Source organism: Hakea prostrata, chromosome 1 (assembly GCF_041222555.1).
Source record: "Hakea prostrata isolate BN-2017 chromosome 1, UWA_Hpros_2, whole genome shotgun sequence".
Classification (NCBI taxonomy): Eukaryota; Viridiplantae; Streptophyta; class Magnoliopsida; order Proteales; family Proteaceae; genus Hakea; species Hakea prostrata.
Window position 1 is genome coordinate 6,557,575 of NC_142600.1, and position 21,258 is coordinate 6,578,832.

The 21,258-nt window shown below is 36.5% G+C and overlaps 3 protein-coding genes and 1 pseudogene across 6 annotated transcripts; 1 reads left to right on the forward strand and 3 right to left on the reverse strand.

Annotated features, from left to right (window-relative positions):
* Positions 1–288: 288 nt before the first annotated feature.
* LOC149027016 (pentatricopeptide repeat-containing protein At4g18520, chloroplastic-like) lies at positions 289–6,122 on the reverse strand. Of its 4 annotated transcripts, none has more exons than XM_089158170.1 (5): positions 5,669–6,122; positions 3,479–3,518; positions 1,047–3,136; positions 851–910; positions 289–735 (listed from the first exon to the last, which is right to left on the reverse strand). In XM_089158170.1, exons 1-3 carry the CDS (start codon positions 6,011–6,013, stop codon positions 1,668–1,670), a joined length of 1,854 nt encoding a protein of 617 aa, XP_089014296.1. In that variant the 5' UTR covers positions 6,014–6,122; the 3' UTR covers positions 289–735; positions 851–910; positions 1,047–1,667. The 4 variants fall into 4 exon arrangements, with proteins under 4 accessions (XP_089014296.1, XP_089014280.1, XP_089014288.1 ...); XM_089158154.1 differs by having other exon boundaries at positions 1,047–1,318; positions 1,446–3,518; XM_089158162.1 differs by having other exon boundaries at positions 1,047–1,161; positions 1,252–3,518.
* A 1,648-nt stretch (positions 6,123–7,770) lies between these two features.
* Positions 7,771–9,687, reverse strand: LOC149027017 (putative 12-oxophytodienoate reductase 11). The gene is made up of 5 exons (XM_089146226.1): positions 9,496–9,687; positions 9,178–9,318; positions 8,928–9,058; positions 8,664–8,819; positions 7,771–8,546 (listed from the first exon to the last, which is right to left on the reverse strand). The coding sequence occupies exons 1-5, from the start codon at positions 9,600–9,602 to the stop codon at positions 7,945–7,947; spliced, it is 1,137 nt and encodes a 378-aa protein (XP_089002352.1). The 5' UTR covers positions 9,603–9,687; the 3' UTR covers positions 7,771–7,944.
* A 1,515-nt stretch (positions 9,688–11,202) lies between these two features.
* LOC149027018 (large ribosomal subunit protein eL13z-like) lies at positions 11,203–14,347 on the reverse strand. The gene is made up of 5 exons (XM_089158182.1): positions 14,241–14,347; positions 12,961–13,076; positions 12,717–12,850; positions 11,726–11,884; positions 11,203–11,636 (listed from the first exon to the last, which is right to left on the reverse strand). The coding sequence occupies exons 2-5, from the start codon at positions 13,067–13,069 to the stop codon at positions 11,415–11,417; spliced, it is 624 nt and encodes a 207-aa protein (XP_089014308.1). The 5' UTR covers positions 13,070–13,076; positions 14,241–14,347; the 3' UTR covers positions 11,203–11,414.
* Positions 14,348–19,368: 5,021 nt separating this feature from the next.
* LOC149027019 (uncharacterized) lies at positions 19,369–20,462 on the forward strand (annotated as a pseudogene).
* The last annotated feature ends 796 nt before the right edge of the window (positions 20,463–21,258 follow it).

Below are 21,258 nucleotides of genomic sequence, written 5' to 3' on the forward strand. Positions count from 1 at the left end.
CTTTTTCTTTTTTCTTTTCTTTTTTTCCTTTATGCGGACCGAAAATTTCCCACATAGTAGTCATCAAAGGAAATATTTATGCCACATCCAATTTATCAGTAAACCCCCAATTACTAATACTACTAGTCTTCGTTAGTTTTATTTGCCCATTTTCAATTTTAACCTCACATTATAAGAAAATAGGGCAAAAAATAGAAAAATAAATTAAAAGAAAAATCTTGCACCAATAGAAATTATAGAGCTGCAAGAAGAAGAGTGTCTGCAAATAGTAGAGAAAGATGAAGTCGAGTCGAGCATAAGATTTTCTATTCAAAGATATTCTTGTCTTTTTGAAAAGTTTAACTTGCTTACATCAGCATATAATTTTAATTTCTAACAGCAAGAGGTGTCACCAACATACTTTTTCCCTATAGTCTAATTGATAAATTGAATAACTCAAGGGGTGACATTAATTTTAAGGGGCATCTCACGGATGTCATACAAAACATCAAACAGTCTAGTTTGTTTATATCTCTCTGTATCAAACACTGGTTCTCTAAGCAGTTTCTCTTTCTCTTCACCCTCCACTTCTTTGCATCTGGATCCCAAGTTTATTTAGTTGCTATTTTGTCACAATCTGCAACCAGTCAAACAAATGAAGAGTACCAAGAAAACCAAAACGGGCAGATATCCATTCTAAGACGCTGCAAACACGCATACATGGTTTGACCTCATTTTCCATCAACTACTTGAAACCTGCAGAAAAGACAAGGAAGAGGGGGAAAATTAAGGCTACAACAGATTCTCCCCTCCCCAACAACCCCCCCCCCCCACCCCAAAAAAAAAGAAGAAAAAAGAAAAAAGAACTTACTATTTTGGTACTCTGGTCCATAGTGTGAGCAGAATAAATACACGAGGAAAATAAAGGCATCTACAAAAAGAAGCAAGACATCCAGAAAACTCCAAATTAGTTTCTCTTTCATGCATTGAAGGAACTATCACTGATAGTAATAAAGTTGTATCTATAAAGATATATAGTTAGAGAAGAGCTGCCCAATGTACCATACCTGCAAATACCACTCTCTTTGGCTGAAAATTAATCTGCATTTCAGCAGCATTTGGATGCAGATTAAATCCCCCCATGGACTTCATGAAATCACCTCCGACCATCAGCTACCTAACCTGGAAGAAACCTTTTTCTTATCAGAGTTGCTAAGATGGCTATTCATCTGGATACATTGCCAGTTGCCAAACAACAAAATGCAAGAGAACCTTTTTTCTTTCCTGAAGAAGCGGTCTCTTTTGAGTTTCACACTTCGATGTTGACCACTCTGAACACCTGTGTGATTCTTCAGTATTAATAATTTGTGGAAGCAAATTATACATAGTGGCATAGAATCATTGTGGACATTGCTAGTGGATACCATGAGGCTTCAAGAAATGAGAAGGATTCTGTCTGAACCAACCTGATATGCTGTTCTCCAAAACCACTTCCAAGTGCACCACACCAATACTGAGTAAAAGGTCTGATAAATGTTCACTATATATAGTCTTCAAAGATTTTTTACTGTTGCTTATTGCTCTTTTATGTCAGTTTCCTTCTCCATTCAAGTAACTTCAGCATAGTTGGCTGCTCTAATTTCATTTACAGTGTTAAAACTACACTTGCCTTGAAATCAAGGATAACATTAATTTGACTGCAAGCAACACTGAGATGGAGTTTCTTCATTACTGTTAACATCTCCACATGCACCAAGAACTATGGCAATCACATAACTATCCACCAAAAGGCCTTTTTCTTGCATCTGATACATAAGCTTTAAAGCTTCCACACTGAGGCCATTCCTTACGTACCCAAGAATCATTGAATTCCAGGAAACCACATTACGGTCAGGCATGTTATTAAAAACATTGGTAGCCTCTGAAATAGACCTGCATTTCGAGTACATGTCAATTAGAGCACTACCAACATAAACATTGGACAAAGCATCGGTCTTGTTCACAGAGGAATGTATCCACTTCCCATGCAGGATAGCTTCTAGTCTTGCACATGCTTTCAAAGCAGATGAATAGGTAAAAGGGTTCGGTTCCACACCATCCCATAACATATTTTTCAAAAACTCCAGAGCCTGTAAGCCATGTCCAAGACGAGCACATCCAGAGATGATTGCAGTCCATGAGACAACATCTCTTACAGTCATTGACTGAAGAACTTTCGAAGCATAAAAGTACTCCCCACATCTACAGTAAAACCACACAAGAGTGCTCTCTAGGTAGATATTTCTATGGATGAAACTCTTCAAGATTTGTGCATGAACTTCTTTTCCAGTGGTTAAGGAACTAATTGAACCACATGCTCTGAGAATGCTGACAACAGTCAAGTTGTTAGCAGTTATATGTCGCCGTTTCATCAAGCGGAAAAGGCTTAGGGCTTCCTTGCCATACCCATTAAATGCATAGCCAGAAATCATTGAAGTCCATGTGACTGTGTTTCTCTTTCTCATTTTATCAAACACTCTTCTGGAAGCTAGAACTTCCCCACATTTTGCATACATAACCACTAGTGAGGTCCCTACATAAACATCATCCTTAACCATCTTCTTTACTATGGTTCCATGCAATTGTCTACCAAAATTTAATGCCTTCTCCTCCCCACAACCCTTTAGAACACTACAGACCGTAAACTCATTTGGAGTAAGACCACTATCCTGCATCCTTGAGAACAAATGAAAGGCATCCACTGCACGTCCTTGCTGTGCGCAAGCAGTGATCATAGCCGTCCAACAAACTACATCTCTTTCTAGCATCCGATCAAATGCTCGAAAAGCAGCTGACAAATCACCACACTGTGCATAGTAGTAAACAATGGCACTGTCTACAATCAAGTTGTTCAAATCCCCTTTTATAATACAAGCATGAATTTGTCTCCCAAGCTGAAAGTCTAATCTATGGCGGCATAAATTCAACATACAAACATATGTATTACTGTTAGCTTTAACACCATTTTTAATCAACTCAATGAATAAGGATAGAGCTTCAACATCCAACCCATTTCTCAAGTATCCACTAAGAATAGCGGTCCATGAAACAACATTTCTCTCCAGCATTGTGTCCAACACCTTACGAGCCTCCAATAACTTCCCGAATCTTGAATAAGCTGTTATCAAATTATTATTTACAAATATTACAGAGCTCTTTAAATATTTCACAACAAACGCATGTACTATTCTAACTTCTTTTACACTATTGCATAGCCGAAGCCAATAACCAACCACAGCAGGATCAATAAACAGAGAATCAAATATATCAGTGTCTCTGTGTTCTCTAAAATTGGGAGAGCACAGAGTTTTCCGTGATTGGGTTGAAAATATTGAACCTTTGCATGAGTAAGTATGATAGTTTGCTTCTTTTAAATTGTAGAGCTGTTCCCCAGGATCCTTAATTGTGAGATGATACTTAAGTGTCTTAATCTCTTGGAGCATAACTCCCTGAGAATTACCTTGAGCAGTCATGCACGACTGGTACGACATGTCTTTGACCTGCCCAAAAATTTATAAACCAAAATAATGTTCACGAAAACTACATCAACACTAATCACAAGAATATAAGATAAATATGCAGGCAAATGAAGGAAATTAATTCCACGACATGGCGTTAAAAGAACCCTACTATTATTTACAGACATATTCTTTGATGTTCGCTGAAGTTTTCAAAAACTGAGAGAAGTGGGAGTAAAAGGAAACGATTTCAAGGGTCAGCATGCAGTATCTTATATTTTGTAGTAATCAAGAAAAGGTACCCAGCAAGTTAAACATATACCAGTACTAATAACGATAATAAGTAATAGATAAGCATTCACGAGGAACAGAGACATTTGACATATGAAGTACTCTTTGATCCTCACTTATATGGAAAGGATGCAGTTGGTCAGATTCACAACCCATTCAGTTTGATCATCTATTTAAGTGGCTTTGGATTAAAACAAGACCATTTTGAGGATTCAATCAACACTAAAGAAACAATCATCCATCATATACTAAAATGTTTTGGTCTTGATATGATAATGGATGGTGCATTTCTTGGCTAATTAAATTATTCATAGAATTATTAACATCACGTAACATGTTGGATGAATGGAGGGAAATTCAATGTCACAACCGGCAACAAGAAAATGAGAGAGAGATAGAATTGCCAGACTCATTTTTATATCCATTTATATTTTTAATGAACTATTATCTCTAAAATAAATGATTTACTCAGTTTTTGTTTGTGTTGACACAATTCTATTATCAAGGACCCATTATGCGTAATAAAGCTTCACAATTTTCTATCCTGTGGTAAAATGTGAAGCATAACACTTCACTGACATCGTAAAGTGCATAAAGTTCCATAAATTGGTCCTAGACCTCATCAGGTATTGTTGTGAAGTATAGATTTCCACAGGGCCCTACTAGGCTTCATCATGCATAATGAAGCATAACACTTCACTAGATATCATATGCTGACTTCTGATATTTTTTCTCCACATTTTTGTTACACATCCAAGAGATCCTATAAGTTACAAATGCATGGCTTACTTCTTCATTTTTTTTATTTGGTAAAAGAACCTTCATTCATTTGCGGAAGAAACCAAGGCTTCCGAATTACACTGGGTTCAGAGCCAAGGAGTCTGACTGGGGGATACTATCCCCTCAATGGACAGAGCCCTCCTGGCAAGTGTGTCTACCATAGCATTTACACCTCTAGGAATATGATGGATAAAACCTGGGACTGCAGAGACAACCTATACAAGTCCTCTACTACTGTATCCAGAAGGGAAGGGGGTTTCTTAGACTTATCTGAGAGTAGGTCAATTACATGCTTGTTATCAGATTCAGCCATGCAAAATTGGAAGCCCAACTGAATACATCAGCCTGAAGTGCTATAGCTTCTCCAAGAGATATGTCTTCAAATTCCATTCGCTGAGGTACTGCCTTGATGAATTTCCCTCTACAGTTGCATATCACAAAGCCCACATCTGATTTTCCAGACTTTTTATCTAAATGTGTGGCTTACTAACTTTTAGTTTTGGTTGTCACATAAAATAAAGCTTATTGTTCAAGAAAATATTGATATCTTGCAAGGTATATCAACTAATTTCTAACCTCTCTCTTCTGTCGATGCCATAATTTAATAGCTCAAAAAATGAGTATATTGCTGCAAAAACTAGACTACGAAGATGAAACAAGAAACACAAGACAGAACCTGAGGCAGTTCTGGGGATTCTCCAATGCCTAATCAGTTTCTCCAGCAACAACAACAATGCAGAACGGTAGAACAATGGTGCCAGGAATAGCCAACTCAGAATCAAAGTCATACCACTGAAATTCGCCACATATTTATACCTTGTGTGGGGCAATCGTGACAGTCAAATTTAGGTAACCGTCCTCGAACGTGAGTTGATACAATCACAAATCTTCAAAAGGCTATCTTTTAAAATTATAACTAAGTTTCCTTTTACACAATGCAAAATAATGTCATTGTTCATCAAAATGTTCTAAGACCCCTTCTGATGCTCATATAATCAATCAAGTCCCACAAGGAATCCAAAACGAAACTGACTACACCAAATACCCAAAAATAAAGAGCTCCTAACAGAGCGTTTTGGACAGGGATAGTAAGAAAGGAACTTGTACAAAGCCTTACGCACCTTTCCATGATCATCCGTCACCGGAAAGGGTTGATACGATTGCGAGGCAGTGCCCGAATCGGCAGAATCGTCGTCACCTGCAACCGCTTCAATGTCGACAGACAACAACTTTGGAACATCGTTCTTCTTCTCAGGGGGCACTCGTTGCGGCTTCTTCCCCAGTGAACCAGTCTGCCGCTTAGCTGCTCTGCACTGTTTAACTCTATTACTGGTGGAACTGCAATTATCACTGCTAGAAACTGAGATGGAAATTTGAAGTGAAATGAACGGAGAAGAGGAATGTTTGAGATTAAATGAAGAACTATGGAGGGTTTGAATGGGTGAGCTACTCGTGGAAAGAACCATTCCTAACTGCGTTCTCTTCGATATTCGCTATCTGGTTCTGCTGTTCCTTCCGTTCGTCGAGTGGATGAAGTTGGCCGTTCGGTGTGCCTCACCGAAGGCGGATTATCCATCCATGATATTTGTTCTCGCTTTTACTCATTTTAGTCATTTATTATAAGAAATCAATATTAAAAGTTATATTTGGTCAAATGAAAAATGTTTTGGTAACATTATTCAGAATTTATTATGAAAATGAAATTTAATTTTAGTATGATATGGTATAATTATATTTTATTTTTAGTGATTTCAACTATCTGAGTATTTTTGTTAGCATATTGCTTTGGGTTTTGAATCAAGTTAAATATTTTTAGAGAACAATTAATAAAGTTTGTTTAAATGGATGTGTTACCAACCCTATAGTGGCAACCAAGGTGTAAGACATCACCGGATTTTGAAGTTTTGCTGGCTAGCAAAACCAACGAAACCGGAAATGTCGAGATTGCGTAGAATTTCAGTTGAATTTCGTAGGGAAAAATGAGGAAACCGAGGGGCACCAAGCATAGGCATACCATTCCTGATTTTGCCAGAAAAATGGAAAACTAAATAACTTGTTCCACTTATCTTCAGTCACTTCTCAAAGCTTCAATTGCGATGGTAGAATCTAGCTGTTGGTTCTCCATTCGCACACTGAGCGACGCCTCTCAAATCCCTTACTTTGGCTGCCATTACATCATTTTGCACAGGACTTAGATGTACCTAATTCACGTATTCCAAATAGAAAACTTCAACAAAATGCTCTCTACAACATGTTGATCGACAAATTGGGAATGATTGAAGAAGAAACCCAAAGGCGAAAGGCTCTATGGTGAGTGAGTTTACTTAAATACCCTGATATTTTGATCACAAAGGGTGATTTTTTTATTGTGATAAACTGATTTTTGGTGATAAATCGCCAATTTTTTGCGACATTTTGTTGAAATCGGTTTCGTTGCATGTTTCATTTCGGTAATCCTCATAATTCGGGGATATTCCGCCGGCATGACACACCTTGGTAGAAACAATAAGTCTAAAAGGTGTAGGTCTAACCTTCATCCCTCTACACCTTTCCTATTCCATCCAAAATTTGTAAACATCGCACACATGATTAAAGTTGAATTCGAAAAGGTTTACTAAGTCTAGGATCTTTGTCAATGGAGGGTTAGCTATCTCACTGAATCCACCGTGGTGATAGAAAATCTATTTATTACTCTACTACCCAGTTATACTTTATTATATATAAATTTTTCTTTATTTATAGAAGTTGTGACAACATAAATGATCATTTGGTCCGGAAGGCATCTCCATTCTGTGGATGACGCGTGGCTAATCTCAACTCCTTGACTCAAAAACATGTGTAGGTGGGAAACCTTTGTGTTCTTCTCAGCTTTCATGATGAAATTCCCCACAAGTTTCAATGCTTATGCACCAAAAACCAGCATTTGAGGAGACTTGAGTTGATTTCACGACTTTTCTTGCATTCAGTTTTCTTGTGTTGCTGGATTCGGTAGTTCTGCTGTTCGATTTTTGAAGCATATGCTTTGGATGATTTCAAACTCTATTCAACTCGGAATCTTCACCAAACAGTTTTAAGCTTTTGAACTGGATAATTAGGAGTGATTTATAACAAACTTGAAAGCTATTTAATTGCGTGCATGTCAAAATAACTAGCCCACATAGTCTCAGATCTGGTACATCAAACACTTTTCACTTTAATTTTTGGAGTGATGATCAAACTCTTCTTTGATATGAAATCCTAGGAATTTTGAATGAAAACAATAAAATCACTTTCTTCCTGATTTTCCAAATCTCTAGTCTTAGATTCAAGAAACGAATGGTCAGTGTAACCAACAACAGGATCAGATGTGTAAACTGTCTCTCTATTGTACTTGTTGAGGGGAGCATCAGGCTTGAAATTACTTGCTTTCTTCCTCATTTTCCGAATCTGTAGCCTCAGAGTCAAGAAATGGGTAGTCAGTGTAACCAACAACAGAATCAGATGTGTAGAATGTCTCTCTTCTGTAATTGTTAAGGGGAGCATCAAGCTTGAATCTCCTAGGCAAATCCGGGTTAGCCAAGAACAAGCGACCATAAGCCACAAGATCAGTATAATTGGTGGCTACAGCTTTGTTCCCAGATGCTCTATCAAAGCCTCCACAAACAATAAAAGTACCATTGAAGGCCCTTCTCATGGGTAGAAGACCATGGAGAGTCTTCACCCATGGTTCAACTACATGGCAATAAGCAATTCCATATTTGTTTAGGGATTGAGCCATGTAAAGGCCTAGGGCTCCTGGGTTTGAATCTCTGCAATCAAATAAATTGGCATACGGTGAAAGCCTAATCCCAACTTTGTCAGCTCCAATCTCATCAACAATGGCCTCAACTACTTCCAGAGCAAAGCGACAACGATTTTGAAGGCTTCCACCATATTCATCAGTTCGGTCATTAACTTGGTCTTTCATAAACTGCTCAATTAAGTAGCCATGAGCTCCATGAATCTCAACTCCATCAAATCCTGGATTCCAAGAGAAATTTAGGTGAAATATTAAGCCAAAATTATCAGATTCTGTCATGAACAGTCTCAGCAGATAATCAGATATCCTCATGCAATTATTCAATAAAAATAACTTACCTGCTTCTATGGCATTTCTGGCAGCAGTTCTGAAGTCATTTACTATTCCAGGAATCTCATCTATCCTTAACCGTCGTGGAGGTGTGAAGTCAGGGCTATTAAAGCTCATTGATTTGTCTGTAGGTGAGATGGGAGCTTGCCCATTAGGCTGAAAAGCTGTATAAAGATCAAAAGTTAAGGTATGAGATTCTCTCAATGATCATGAAGACATCATGGAACAAAAATGAGTAAGAGAAACAAGTATAAGATTCAACAGAAGCATACCAGAACTGGAAACCCTCCCTCCATGCCAAAACTGGCAAAAGAAGATTCCACCTTTTGCATGAACAGCATCAACTATTGGTTTCCAGGCTTCTACCTGCTCTTTTGTCCAAATACCAGGTGTGTTTGGGATTCTAACAGCAGTAAGGAAGATAGAAAATAAAACCAAAAAATAGTTTGAGAATTTTCCTCCTTTTTTTCTCTTCAGAATGAATTAAATGAGCAGCAATTGAGTAACTTAACGGATGTTTACCCTTGAGCAGTGTCTGAAACACCTGTGGCTTCAGCTATGAGCAACCCTCCTTTGCTAGCTCTCTGAGAGTAATACAAGATAGCATGTGGTTGAGGGAGGTTGTTGTACGATCTCTGTCTAGTCAATGGAGCTAAAACTACTCTGATGAAAATCCATAATGCAGACCAGAAAAAATTAGGGTTTCTTGATTTATGAATTTTCCAATAGTAACTAGCAAGTCATAGCATGCAAATAAGACTAATTTCAAGAAAATCTAAGTTTAACCCATCACCAAAAAACCAAGATAAACTCAAGATAAGGTTAGTGATGTTAGCAAACCTATGAGAAAGTTGGTACTTCCCCATTTTGTGTGGAGAAAGCAGAGGAATGGGAGTGATTTTAGTCTTTTTCAAAGGCTGTGCAGGATTTCCTTGAGCACTAGCCATGTGATGATCTTCTCGACTTCTCTTTTTTTCACTTTTACAATCTCTACTGCTCTCCTCTGTTTCCAGTCTCCCTGTAAGCTGCTTCACCATCAAGAAACCAATATAATTGACACAAACTTATCCGACCAAGACTTATATAGACAAGTGTAACCAATCTAACTATCAAGCCCTTCTCTAACCAGACAAAGCTTTTAGAAGACTTGTTGGTTTAAAAGAAGCTAAGGAAAGGGAGTTGTGAACAACAATCATCTCCTCATTTTAAATTCTGAAAGCTACCCAGTTTCATTTTCGTCTCGTCTTCTTCTTTCCATTTGCATAAAAATTTTGTTTTGATTACTTGATTCTCCAAGGATTTGGATTTTGGTTTTCTTGGTAAGTCTTGCAACCCTACTTTATTGCACGAGGATTGTCTTGCAGTGAGGTCTTCAAAAGAGGCTCTTTGAATTGTAGGTAAATAGTTACGAGATTTGGTCAAATTGACATTGCAACGCAGTTGGGCTCGTCCGAAGGGATCTGACTTCTACGGCCCTTATAATATTTACTTTTTTTTTCTTTTTTTGTAGAAAAATATTTACTTTGTTGGACAGCCCTATTTGGCACTCTTTGGAGTAAACCTCTGAATCCTATTTACTACGGACGCAAGAGAAGATTTAAACTCCCGAGTTTTTCTAGTGTATACAAAATCCAGAGTGATTGGTAAATTATTTAGGAGCATTTCAGTTTTCTTCATACATGGACAAATCTCTTTTTTTTTTTTTTTTTTTTTTTTTTTTTTTTGTAATAAAAGCGCCTTTTTTTTTTTTTTTTATCATTTTGCTTCAGTAATGCGCAAGACTCTTCATCAAATCAAAAGGGTTATACATTTTTTCAAAATCATTTGAAAAACACCAAAATACAGGGCTAGCTCCAAGTTTGCCTTCTACCCTCAATCTATCTGATCTTCAGACCCCTTCCATTTGAAAATCCAGAGATATTCCCAAACCCATTCGAAAAAAATAGTTGTTGCAAAGCTAAAAATTAAAGCCCACAGACAAACCTTTTCTCTGTGATTTTTGCGTGTTAAGAGCTTTTCTTCAAAGGCGAATTTGGCGCCCTATGTTTTGATGTTTTCTTATACGAATATGAGAAACACACAATTTCAGTTCGTTTAGTCCAATGAGATGGTTCAGTTCATGGACAGAAATCAGTTGAGTTGATCACTTAACTCTCCCAAATGGTCATGATTAATTTGAGTGCATCCAAGGGCTCGCTGAACATTCCTGCACATGACGAAAGCAAAACTGCGGACAAATTATAACTTAGCATAATACCGAGTAGTGCTTGCAAGTATGGAGTTTCCAACTCATTAGGATGGCTGGTTCTGTACATCTGTGAACAAATATGACATTCTGTTCACTGCAATGTTCGGAAACGTTGAATGACCTCTGGTGAAGGCCTAGATGCATTAGAAATTGTGGTTTATAGCATCCAGCAGTGGTAGCTGTTAAGGGCATTATCAGAACCGAAGATGGAGAACCAACTGCAGAACCAAGCACACAGCATACCAAACAGTATACCATAACGAATCAATAGACCATGTTGCCATTGATAACACCAGAGGTACTCTGATAATTCAAAGAGATTCAATAAGAAACCATCCAACAAAAAATTAGTTTCATAGTAAATGACCAGAACATACACGTCCCTACAGAAAACAGAAAATAAAGTAAAAGGTCTACAGCATAACCTATATCGCAAAGATTCAGGAAACCAAAACTGCATTGTGTCTGCAAACTCTCCAACCGCAGATTAAAAAGCTGACTCATCAACTTATCATTTCTTGTCTTCTTTCTCTGCCTCAGCGGCCTTCTTCAACCTGGCACCCATGTGGCGCTCATTTGTCCGTTCAAGACGCAACTTCGCATAGGCATTAAATGACTTCATTTCATTAGTAAGCTTGACCAACTCAACGGACGGCTTCTCCAACTCAATAGGCATGTACGGAGTGTTGATTTGAGTAGCAGTTGCCAATTCTTCTGGGCTTGAATCACCAGCCTGCAAAAAGAAAGATATCAGAAACAAAGCCAATAAAGGGATCGAAACAAGATCAGCAAATGGGAGTTTAACTTCAGATGCCATTTTACCTTGAATTTCCGGGCACGCCTTGGGAATATCACCAACTTGGCCTTGTAAGTCTTCAGCCTCTGGACGTTGCCTTGAAGACCTTCCAAAGAGCGGTTCCTGCGGCGGTGATCAACAGCAATTCCAATGGTTGAGGCAAGCTTCCTTGGGATTCCTGCTGCCTGGAAAACATATAGTAAGAATCAGAAAGAAAAAAACATTATACAATATAAGATGCTTAAATAGGATAGGGAACCTTTGTTTTAAAGGTTATTTATAAAAAAAATTGTCAGGAGAACAAATATTACTTGAATAGGTTTCTGTAATTGAATAAACCTAGACTATCTTTTTGTGTCTGAAGTAGAAAGTTATGAGAAAAGCTTTGAAATATGATTTTGTACATCCATATGAACAAAAGGGGGGAATATATACTAAAGTAAAATCCAACGCCTGCTTCTCTTGCCAGAAGATGATGTTGCATATCCAAGCAATAAGAAAGCTCTCAAACCATTACTACAACAACAATAAAGCAAGAACAATGCACACCGATCCGAGAACACTGAGAAATGGAGGAAACCAAATCAAATCAACTATTTCTAGGGGTCAAGATTTTCGACCAAATGCTATTTCAGCATCGACTTTTGAAATCTTACACAACAGGATTTCATGGTCGTTGGATCCCCCACTTACATATCATCAACAGTTTAAACATTTTTGTTCTGGTTAAGTAATTTTTCTACTGCAACAAATGATACCCTTGTCACCCCTTCTCTATGCAACCACCAACACTAGCTGTCTTCAAACACGCCCCCCCACCCCACCACACCACACAAAAAAATCACCTAAGCTCCTTCTCTGATAAACCCTATAATACATTGATTACCTTCCAGGAAATAGGAATGCAGTTGTACCATCGCTTTGTTTGGGATGAACTCACAAAGACTCGACTACCAAAATACTGATGGCAAAAGAAATCACAAGGACCTGAGAACATATTATAAAATATTGTCTTACCTTAAGCTCTTCATGAGAAAACCCCCTGCCAGCTCTTACTTTCATGTTGTATTTTAGGGTTTGCCCATGGACAACAGGACGAAGAGGGCCAGCTGTGGGTCGTGGGAAGATTTTCACAGCTTTCTTTTGCCTTGCTGAAAATTTGCCAGTAAAAATTCATATCAAGAACTAAGAGTAACTTGATGCCCAAAGTAAGCAAAATCAAGGAATCATTGCAAAAAAAAAAACTGATGGGTATACTAACCAACACGTCTTCTGGTCTTGCGAGCAGGCTGGTTAAACCAAGTCCTGACATAATTCTGCCAGTGCTTCCTGAAGTGCCCACTAGGCACAACATTGTTATGCTTAACCATGACTTACCTAAAAAACAGCAAGACTACAAGTAATCAGATGTCAGCGTGAAAAAAATTTGTTTATGCCCACTAATTACATTCTTTTGATAGCAAGTGCGCATGTAATTTACAAATATCAAGCAAATAATTAAAAACGTGACAGCAAAATGGTAAAAATAAAAATGGTATTGAATCTTACAGGACCATGACAAAATCACAAAGTGAACTTCCACAAAATTTATTTAAACATCAAAAATCATTTGTTTATCAGAAGGTCACACAGGGGAAGGGTAGAGATTCATCACATGGCCTCAATTTATTAGGCACTTAAAAATATCTTGTTAGAATGGCACAGATTTCATCTTTATTCCTGGGCCCAGAAATCTGGTTACCTTAGAATAGGAATTCAGTCAAGATGCTAGTAGGCCAAGATTTCTTTCCAGTTGGGAATTTAGAGTAACGGGAAATAGTTTAAAAGAAAGAAGAAAAAAAATCGGCATTAGGCTATTGCTATTAGATGGAAGCATAAAAAATAGTTCCTGCCATGTTGGACTAAGAACATGAGAGGATTGATGGGTGAACATTGAATTAAAATCCAAAATATCTAGTTTTTTACAATCAGTCTGATATTACTCACGAACACAGAAGCAAAAAGAAAAATAACCACCCAGCCCGTCTAAATTGCATCAACTAAAATTCCGCAAAAAAGCCATTCGCTATACCATTTGATCCAGTCGAAATCACATGAGCTACAATACTTCTCATCGTGTGAAGTTTCGGTTGGGTTCAGAATTGATGATACGGCCACCACAACATTTAAAAACTTCAGATTGCAAAAAATCAACATTCTCATCCGTCACCGAAGAACTATATTAGATTATCACACTATCCAGTCACGTATAAATAACCAAAAACTTGATAACTCAGAACTGAAAAAACAAAGATAAGCCACATCTAAAGATCTCGCAGACGCCCAAATGACAAAGCTACGTAGTGAAAGGGAAACACAAGAACTGCAGTTCTGCAAATACCGAATAAACTAAAATAACTAGATTAACCAGACGAAAACATCAAATCTAGAAAATCCAGATTCCGCATCTGTCTTTCATCCATTTGATCATGCAACATTCAATCAATCAGATACGGAAACTACAAACCAAAGTATTCAAGGCAGAAGCAATGGAGCTTTTACCTGAGCGAGGCTGCACGGTGCACCAGAGTGATAATTCGCGGCCGAGAGCAAATGGTAGCTTTCAACTCCTAGGCTCAGCGAAAACCCTTTATTCTACTGCCCTTTTAAGCACACTAAAACCAAACACCCAAAACCCTAACTTCGACGGTTCAGATCAAAGGCAAATTATATGGGCTGTGGGCCTAGTTCAGTTGTAAGAGAATTCAGTCATGGGCTTCTAAGGACCGGTTTACGGGTTGGTAAGTCTAACGAAAGCCCATTTGTTCTACAAAGAGAAAGGAATAGTTAGGCAGCCCATATTTAAAAGGACCCATAAAAAAGTGAAGTGGATTTCATGTGTAGCGCACAGGTTCCAATAAGAATTAGGAGTGTGAGTAAAAATGTAAAATTCTGTCAATTCGAACCGGTCCGGAGCCCGACCCAACTTTTCAATCCGGAAAATGGTTTGGGTTATAAAATAACTAGCCCTAACAGGGTTGATAGTGTCGGATTTACCCTAACCGGCCACTCAAGTCTAACCATTCCCACTAGCTCTTTTAATTTAGTTAAAATACAAACATATGGCTCTCAATGAGACTAACATCACTGTTAAGTATATTCAAATTTCAAAAATGAAGGGACCAAAGTATTCAAGCTATTTAATATATTGTATTAATATATACTTTTAAGAATAGATAATTAACCATTAAGTGTTAATTATATGGTAAATTAACCATGAAGACTTACTTAACCTATAATCAGTAAAATGATTAACTTGACTAGCAAAGACCAATTCATGAGTCATAAGCGATTAAGAGATCAAATTTCTTTGGGACCATTAATCCACGCTTGTTGTTTTGTTTTTAAGGTTAAAAATCACAATCAACCTTGGCAAGTTAGGGTATGGATCCCAACTCAACCCACCCTCACCCTAATTATATGAAACATGAACCTATAACCAACCACACAAAATCCATCTAGTAAACGTAAGATACCAATTGAACTGGTGTTTGTATCAGAGGCTTTTGGAATATAGAATATAAATTAGAGAGTACTATCAATGGTGAGTTAGTAAAGCAGTTAAAAGCCCAACTTCTCACGGAGAAGTCTTGGGTTCTCACCCATTCGAGATTGAGAGACAAGGGTTTTGATTTTAAATTATTGTTTTCACAATCTCACCATTAAGATGCATCAAGACAAAGAAGATGAAAGAGATGCAAAGGCTACGAAAATGAAGAATATTAATTTGTTCACTAGAGACGATGAAGAAACCAGAGTTAGGTTTGCAAATGTGTGAAGGTGGGCTTTTTGTAGATTTAGTTTCAATCGGGGGCTAATTGTAATTTTTGTAATTTGTGAAACTTTACAAGTTGAAGTACGAAATTGCCCATTTATATAGCCTTCGATTAGTTGTCATAATAGGTGTCACGATAGTGTGCTTGTCTTTGTCCAAGTGGTTTATTCCAATATCTCAATCTTATCCTTTGGATTTTCATCATAATTTCGCCTTTCTGTTTTTTCACAACACATCAATGTCGACATGAAACTGAAAATAACAACAATAATGAGGATAAACCTTCATTCTAAGGGAACAATTTGTTATTAAAATTAGGGGGAAAAAAATAAAAAATGGTCAGATTTTTTTAAAAAAAAATTTACTTAAATAAGATATTTCTAAAAAGGTTTTACTTAAATGAATTATATTTTTTAAAATAACTATCAAATCCTAAATTTTGTGATAATATTTTCCCACCAAATTAAACATTTCACCATGAACTACTCAAATTACCCTCAAATCTTTTGTATAAAATATTGTAAGAAATGCTTATATTCATCTTGGCAATTTTAAATTTTGTTTTTTTGTGATTTTCAGTTCTATCATTAGTTAGTTTCATCATTTGCAATGAAAGACTTTAGGGTAATTTAGGTAGTTCAAAATAGAATATTAATTAGACAAAAAAAAATTATCATACACTTTAGGATTTGATCATTACTTTCACAAACTAATGTTGGGTCCTCTTAGTGCAATATATTGCATGTGGGTCCTAACTAGACTAACATCATTAGTTGCCATTGAAGTATATTCAAATTTCAAACTTTGAGGGACCAAAATGCCCCTTAGGTTATTTAATACATTATGTTATTATAATTTTTGTAACCATATAATCAATGCTTAATAACCAATTATATATCTTTTAAACTATATATTAAGACAATGTATTAAAGAATTTAAGGGACACTTTGGTCCTTTAACGTTTGAAATTTGAATACATTTAATGGCGGCTAACTGTGTTAGTTTGCTTGGGATTCATACGTAATATATTGCATTAAGGGGACCCAAAATTAGTTAATGGTCCATTACAAGGATTCACACATAAAAAACTCTTTTTTAAATCTAACCATCTAAGAAAGTTGCCTATAAAAGTATCATGCCAAATATTTGTTGATCTTATGTATCCCACATTCACAAAACACATACAATACATGATTTTGGAAGGAAAAAAAAAATCTCTATTTATTGCTATGATACTGATCATTACATGGTAGATCCATTTATAATAATGTTGTTTTGGAATAATTACTATTGCCCCCTTGTACTTTGGTTTTATTACTAATCAAACATCTTTCTTTATAAAATTACTGTTGCCCCCCTCACTTCTAACGGTGTTAAGTGATTGTTAATATCAAATATGTAATGTCTATTTTGCCCTTCATTAAAATTAAGAAGTTAAAAAATATAACATTACCCTCATTTTTAGAAACTATATTGAATATCAATTATATCCTTAAAATCTTATATTTTACAATAAATTTTGGCTTTGGTGGGACCACACACTTTGTACAATGGTTAGCATATATTAGGAAATTTTCAATTTTCAACTTTGAATTACATTTGATATTTCCTAGTATTTTAGTTTCTATTTTAAGTTTTATTTAATCACATATTTCCTTTATTCGGCGATTTCTTTTTAGAAAAGAAAAATCAAGTCTTTTCGGTAGTTTCTTTTTAGAAAAGAAAAATTAATTTATAGTTGATTTTTCTCCATAGTTAATTAAGGATAGTATTATAACTTGCAAAGAGTAAATAAGTAAAGAGATAATTGTAGGGTTATTTTTGGGTTTTTGGAAAATATATAGATGCCACATCATCAGTAAACTAACTGAGCTTAACGGAAGGGGGCATTAGTAATTTTAGACAAAATTAAAGGTTGGATTAGCAATTTTAAAAAGTAGAAGAGATAAAGTAGTAATAAAATCAGAGTACAAGGGGGCAACAGTAATTATCCCTATTGTTTTTCACATTTGGAAAAGGTAATTCTTTTAGGGCCTGTTTGGTTACTTGAGTCTGTAGATTTCAAAAATCTAGAGATTTCAAATCTATAGACTTCAAATCTCTAGAGTCATGGTTTATAAAATTAACTGTTTGGTTAGCTTGAATTTCTGGAATTAAATTTGTAGATTTATTCTAAAAAATATATTTATTGAATTATGGTTCAAATGTTTAACGCTTTGATAGTAGGGATGAAATCTCTGGATTTCACCTCATACCCATAAATCTACAGATTCACGTTTTTAGTGTAAAAATGTGAATCTCTAGATTTCATGAATCTAGGGATTCACACAACCAAACGGGTAAAAATCTCTCATTTGTGAATCTAGAGATTTCAAATCTCTGGATTCACGTAACCAAATAGGCCCTTAGATGCATAGCATAGAGTCTTCGAGAACTAAAATTTTTATTTCTTTGAAAGAATAAATAAAGACTACACTTTAGTGGTTCTAGACTGAATATCTGTGGAGATGGTCAAATGTTCATGCTTGTTTTCTGAAATTAACAATTAAGAAAACTAAAATGGGCTGTGAAATTCAAATGAAAAACCAAAATATTACACAGGCCAACAATTATTTTTTTAGATGAAAATTTGTGATCCTAAATTTCAATTAATCTTATGTTATTGAAGCATCTATTAGATCATTGCAATAAATATTATCATTGTTGATATCATATAAGCACAACTTGATTCTAAATCTACAATGACACATACAATAAATCGAAACCACAAGGGAGAGCACATGAACGTTTTGGGAGTTTAGCTTTGCGAGACTCTATAGTGAATCGTGATGCTTAATTTTTCGCCCTCATGACATTTAAGTAGGATGCTAGTTAGGAACAATTATCATGGAGGAATTGAGAGTAGATAATGAAATAACCACAAATCCATTTTATAAGTATTAAAAATTAGGTAAATAGGTTCACCAAGAAAAAAAAAGGGGGGGGGGAGAATTAATAAGTGAGATGGAGAAGAAGTACGCAAGGAGTGAGCAACGGTCCTAGGCCGACTAATAGGCCAACTTATTAGTCATTATCTTTTTTCTTTTATTGTTTGAGCACGACTTGTGTATTTGTAATTTTCCATTATATTAGGTGTTTTCTAGATACAGGAGAAGATTAGAACAAGAATAATTAAGTGGCATTATCAACAATGATGATATTGTTAGTGCTTGTGTAATTTGTAGACCGTGCATAAAGTTCCAGACATTGCTTTTGACCCGGAGAACTAGTTGCCTAGCTTATTCTTTTTTTGCCTAAATTGTTTGTCTTATTCTATTCATCTGAGTCATTGTTTACTCCATGAAAATAATAATTTATGTGAGTCATATATAAGATATCTTGCCATATGCTTGAAAAGAGAAAATCCATGTTAACTAGTGTAGGAACCTCTCACATGCTTTATCTTCTTTTGTCAAACAAGCAAGAGTCTTGATCAAAGGCAGCATTGAATAAAAAGGAAGCATTGAATAAAAGTGGCTACACATTTGAATTTTTTTAAAAAAAATGCCCTACATTCATTTATTTATGCCCAAGTCATACTAGTGGCAGTTCTTGCTTCAGTTGGTTTTCGTAGACCGGGTTCAATAGCTATCCAAAACCGGATCGAACCAGTCATTTGACACACGAATTCGAAAACGTGCAAGTCTAAACTAAACTAAACGAACCTATAAACGGTTCATGGTTTGATAATTGGCCCATATGAAGACCATATATGAATTTGACCCACCATGAACCGTGGGTCCGTGTCACGAATCACGATAATAGCAATCAATCGTCTCTGAGTCTCAACTCTCAAGACTCAAATGCTCAAAAATCTCGATATGATAATGTTTTTGTTTTGAATGAAAAAGTTTCAATTTTAATTTTGGTGTTTTCCATCATTTTCAAACCCGTGAATGTCGAACCCCCAACCTCCCGCCACCAATCTCGCCCACACTCTTCTTCTTCGATCTTCACTTCTCTCTTCGTCTTCACAGTGCAGCAACTATAAATTGCAGAGGCTTGGCATGGCAAGGCAAGGAAGGCAACTCGGTGAAATTAAACTCAGAATGGCTATCGATGAATCGTTCAAGAAACCAGGTGCTGTGCCGTTCAAGTGGGAAATCGAACCAGGTGTCCCTAGACAACATTCATCGCTTAAACCATCTCCAAAGCTCACACCTCCTCCTGTTCATACCGGGAAATACTCTTACGCTCCTCCGAACGAGGTGGGTTTTCTCTCATCCACGGCGAGATCACGATCCGTGTCAAGCAGGTTGCGGTCCGAACGGTTTCGATTCGAGCGACCTAATTCGGTTGAGGTGATCAGCGGTTCGAGTGGTTGCTTCCCTCCGTTATTGAAGAAGAAAGATGATAGAAGAAGAAGAAGAAGAGGAACGCCAAAACGGAGGAGCTGTCGGTAGATTCGGAAATGGATGATTACGTCTCTGATCTTGAAACGTTGGCTCGGCGATCGATTTCAACCAAGAGAATGGTATCACCGTTTCGTGACTCGGTTTATTCTTCTTCTTCTTCTTCACTGTACGGCTCACCGTCTTCGTTCTCTTCAGTTCAGTCATCGCCAAGGGCTGCCGGCGATGCCGAGTGGGCAGCTTTTGGGCTCTTCTAGAGAAATCTATACCAATCGGATGGTCCTTGTGTAGTTGTGTAGTATGATTTGGTTTCTGATTCATCCGCTTTTCATGTGGTGATGGAAGATTCAGAACCCTATTTCTATTCCGATTTCGAATTGGGGTGGGAAAAGAAAAAGGGGGATTGAAAATCGAGTTCATCCGGAAAAGCTGTGATGTGAAGTGAATCATGTGATGTAAACGAAAAAGGTTATTGTGGGGCCATGGAGACTCAGTTGAATGGTTAAGATTTAAGAACGTATTAGTAGAAGTTCAATCTTTTGTTGGCGGCATATGTAATATTACATCCTAATTTCTATATATATAAAAAAATTATATAAAAAAAAATTTATACAAAAAGTATTAGAAAGAGTTAGTAAATATATGTTACCTTCCTACTTACTCTTTATGTTTTATTTTTTATTTTCTCTCCCCAAAATATAATTAGATTGAGTTCAAACAACTGGCCAGGTCTTAAAAGTAATAAAAGAAAATTATGATCTCAAGATTCAAATTTATCCAACGTAATTCAAACATGCTCTAGCGAGTGTAGCTGCTCTATCGTATTCCAAGCACTATCGTTAATCCTTAGTTAATTATAGTTTGGGGCTTTAGCTTATTTTTTTACACGAGATTTTCAGCCTTCTCAATAAGACATTTGATCTTCAAAAGGGGGAAATAAGCGCATGTGCTCTAGTTCATGTTTTGGTATGCTAGCCAGCCGTTGCATGGTTCTGGCATGCACCTTACCCATAAAATCTGAAATATCAATTCTAGGGGAAGAGGTGTCATCATTATTTAGCATATGTACATTGAAAGAAAATATGGATAAAAGATTCTTTTGAAAAAAAACAAAGTGATCCCCAAAGACAAAGCCTCATGAAAAGTTTTTTACAAAAAGATTTCATTTGTGAACTTGAAATTTATAATAGTCTAGAATTAATCTCCCTAACCTTGGCCCCTGGCTGAAAAATACCCACCACTGTTCGTAGCCGTAAAAGTCTCCCCCTTTAATGGTAGGGTTATTAAATTGAATCAAAACCTAACTATGCACGTGCTTATTTTGGTTTATAGTGTGATTAAATGGAGTTTTGAC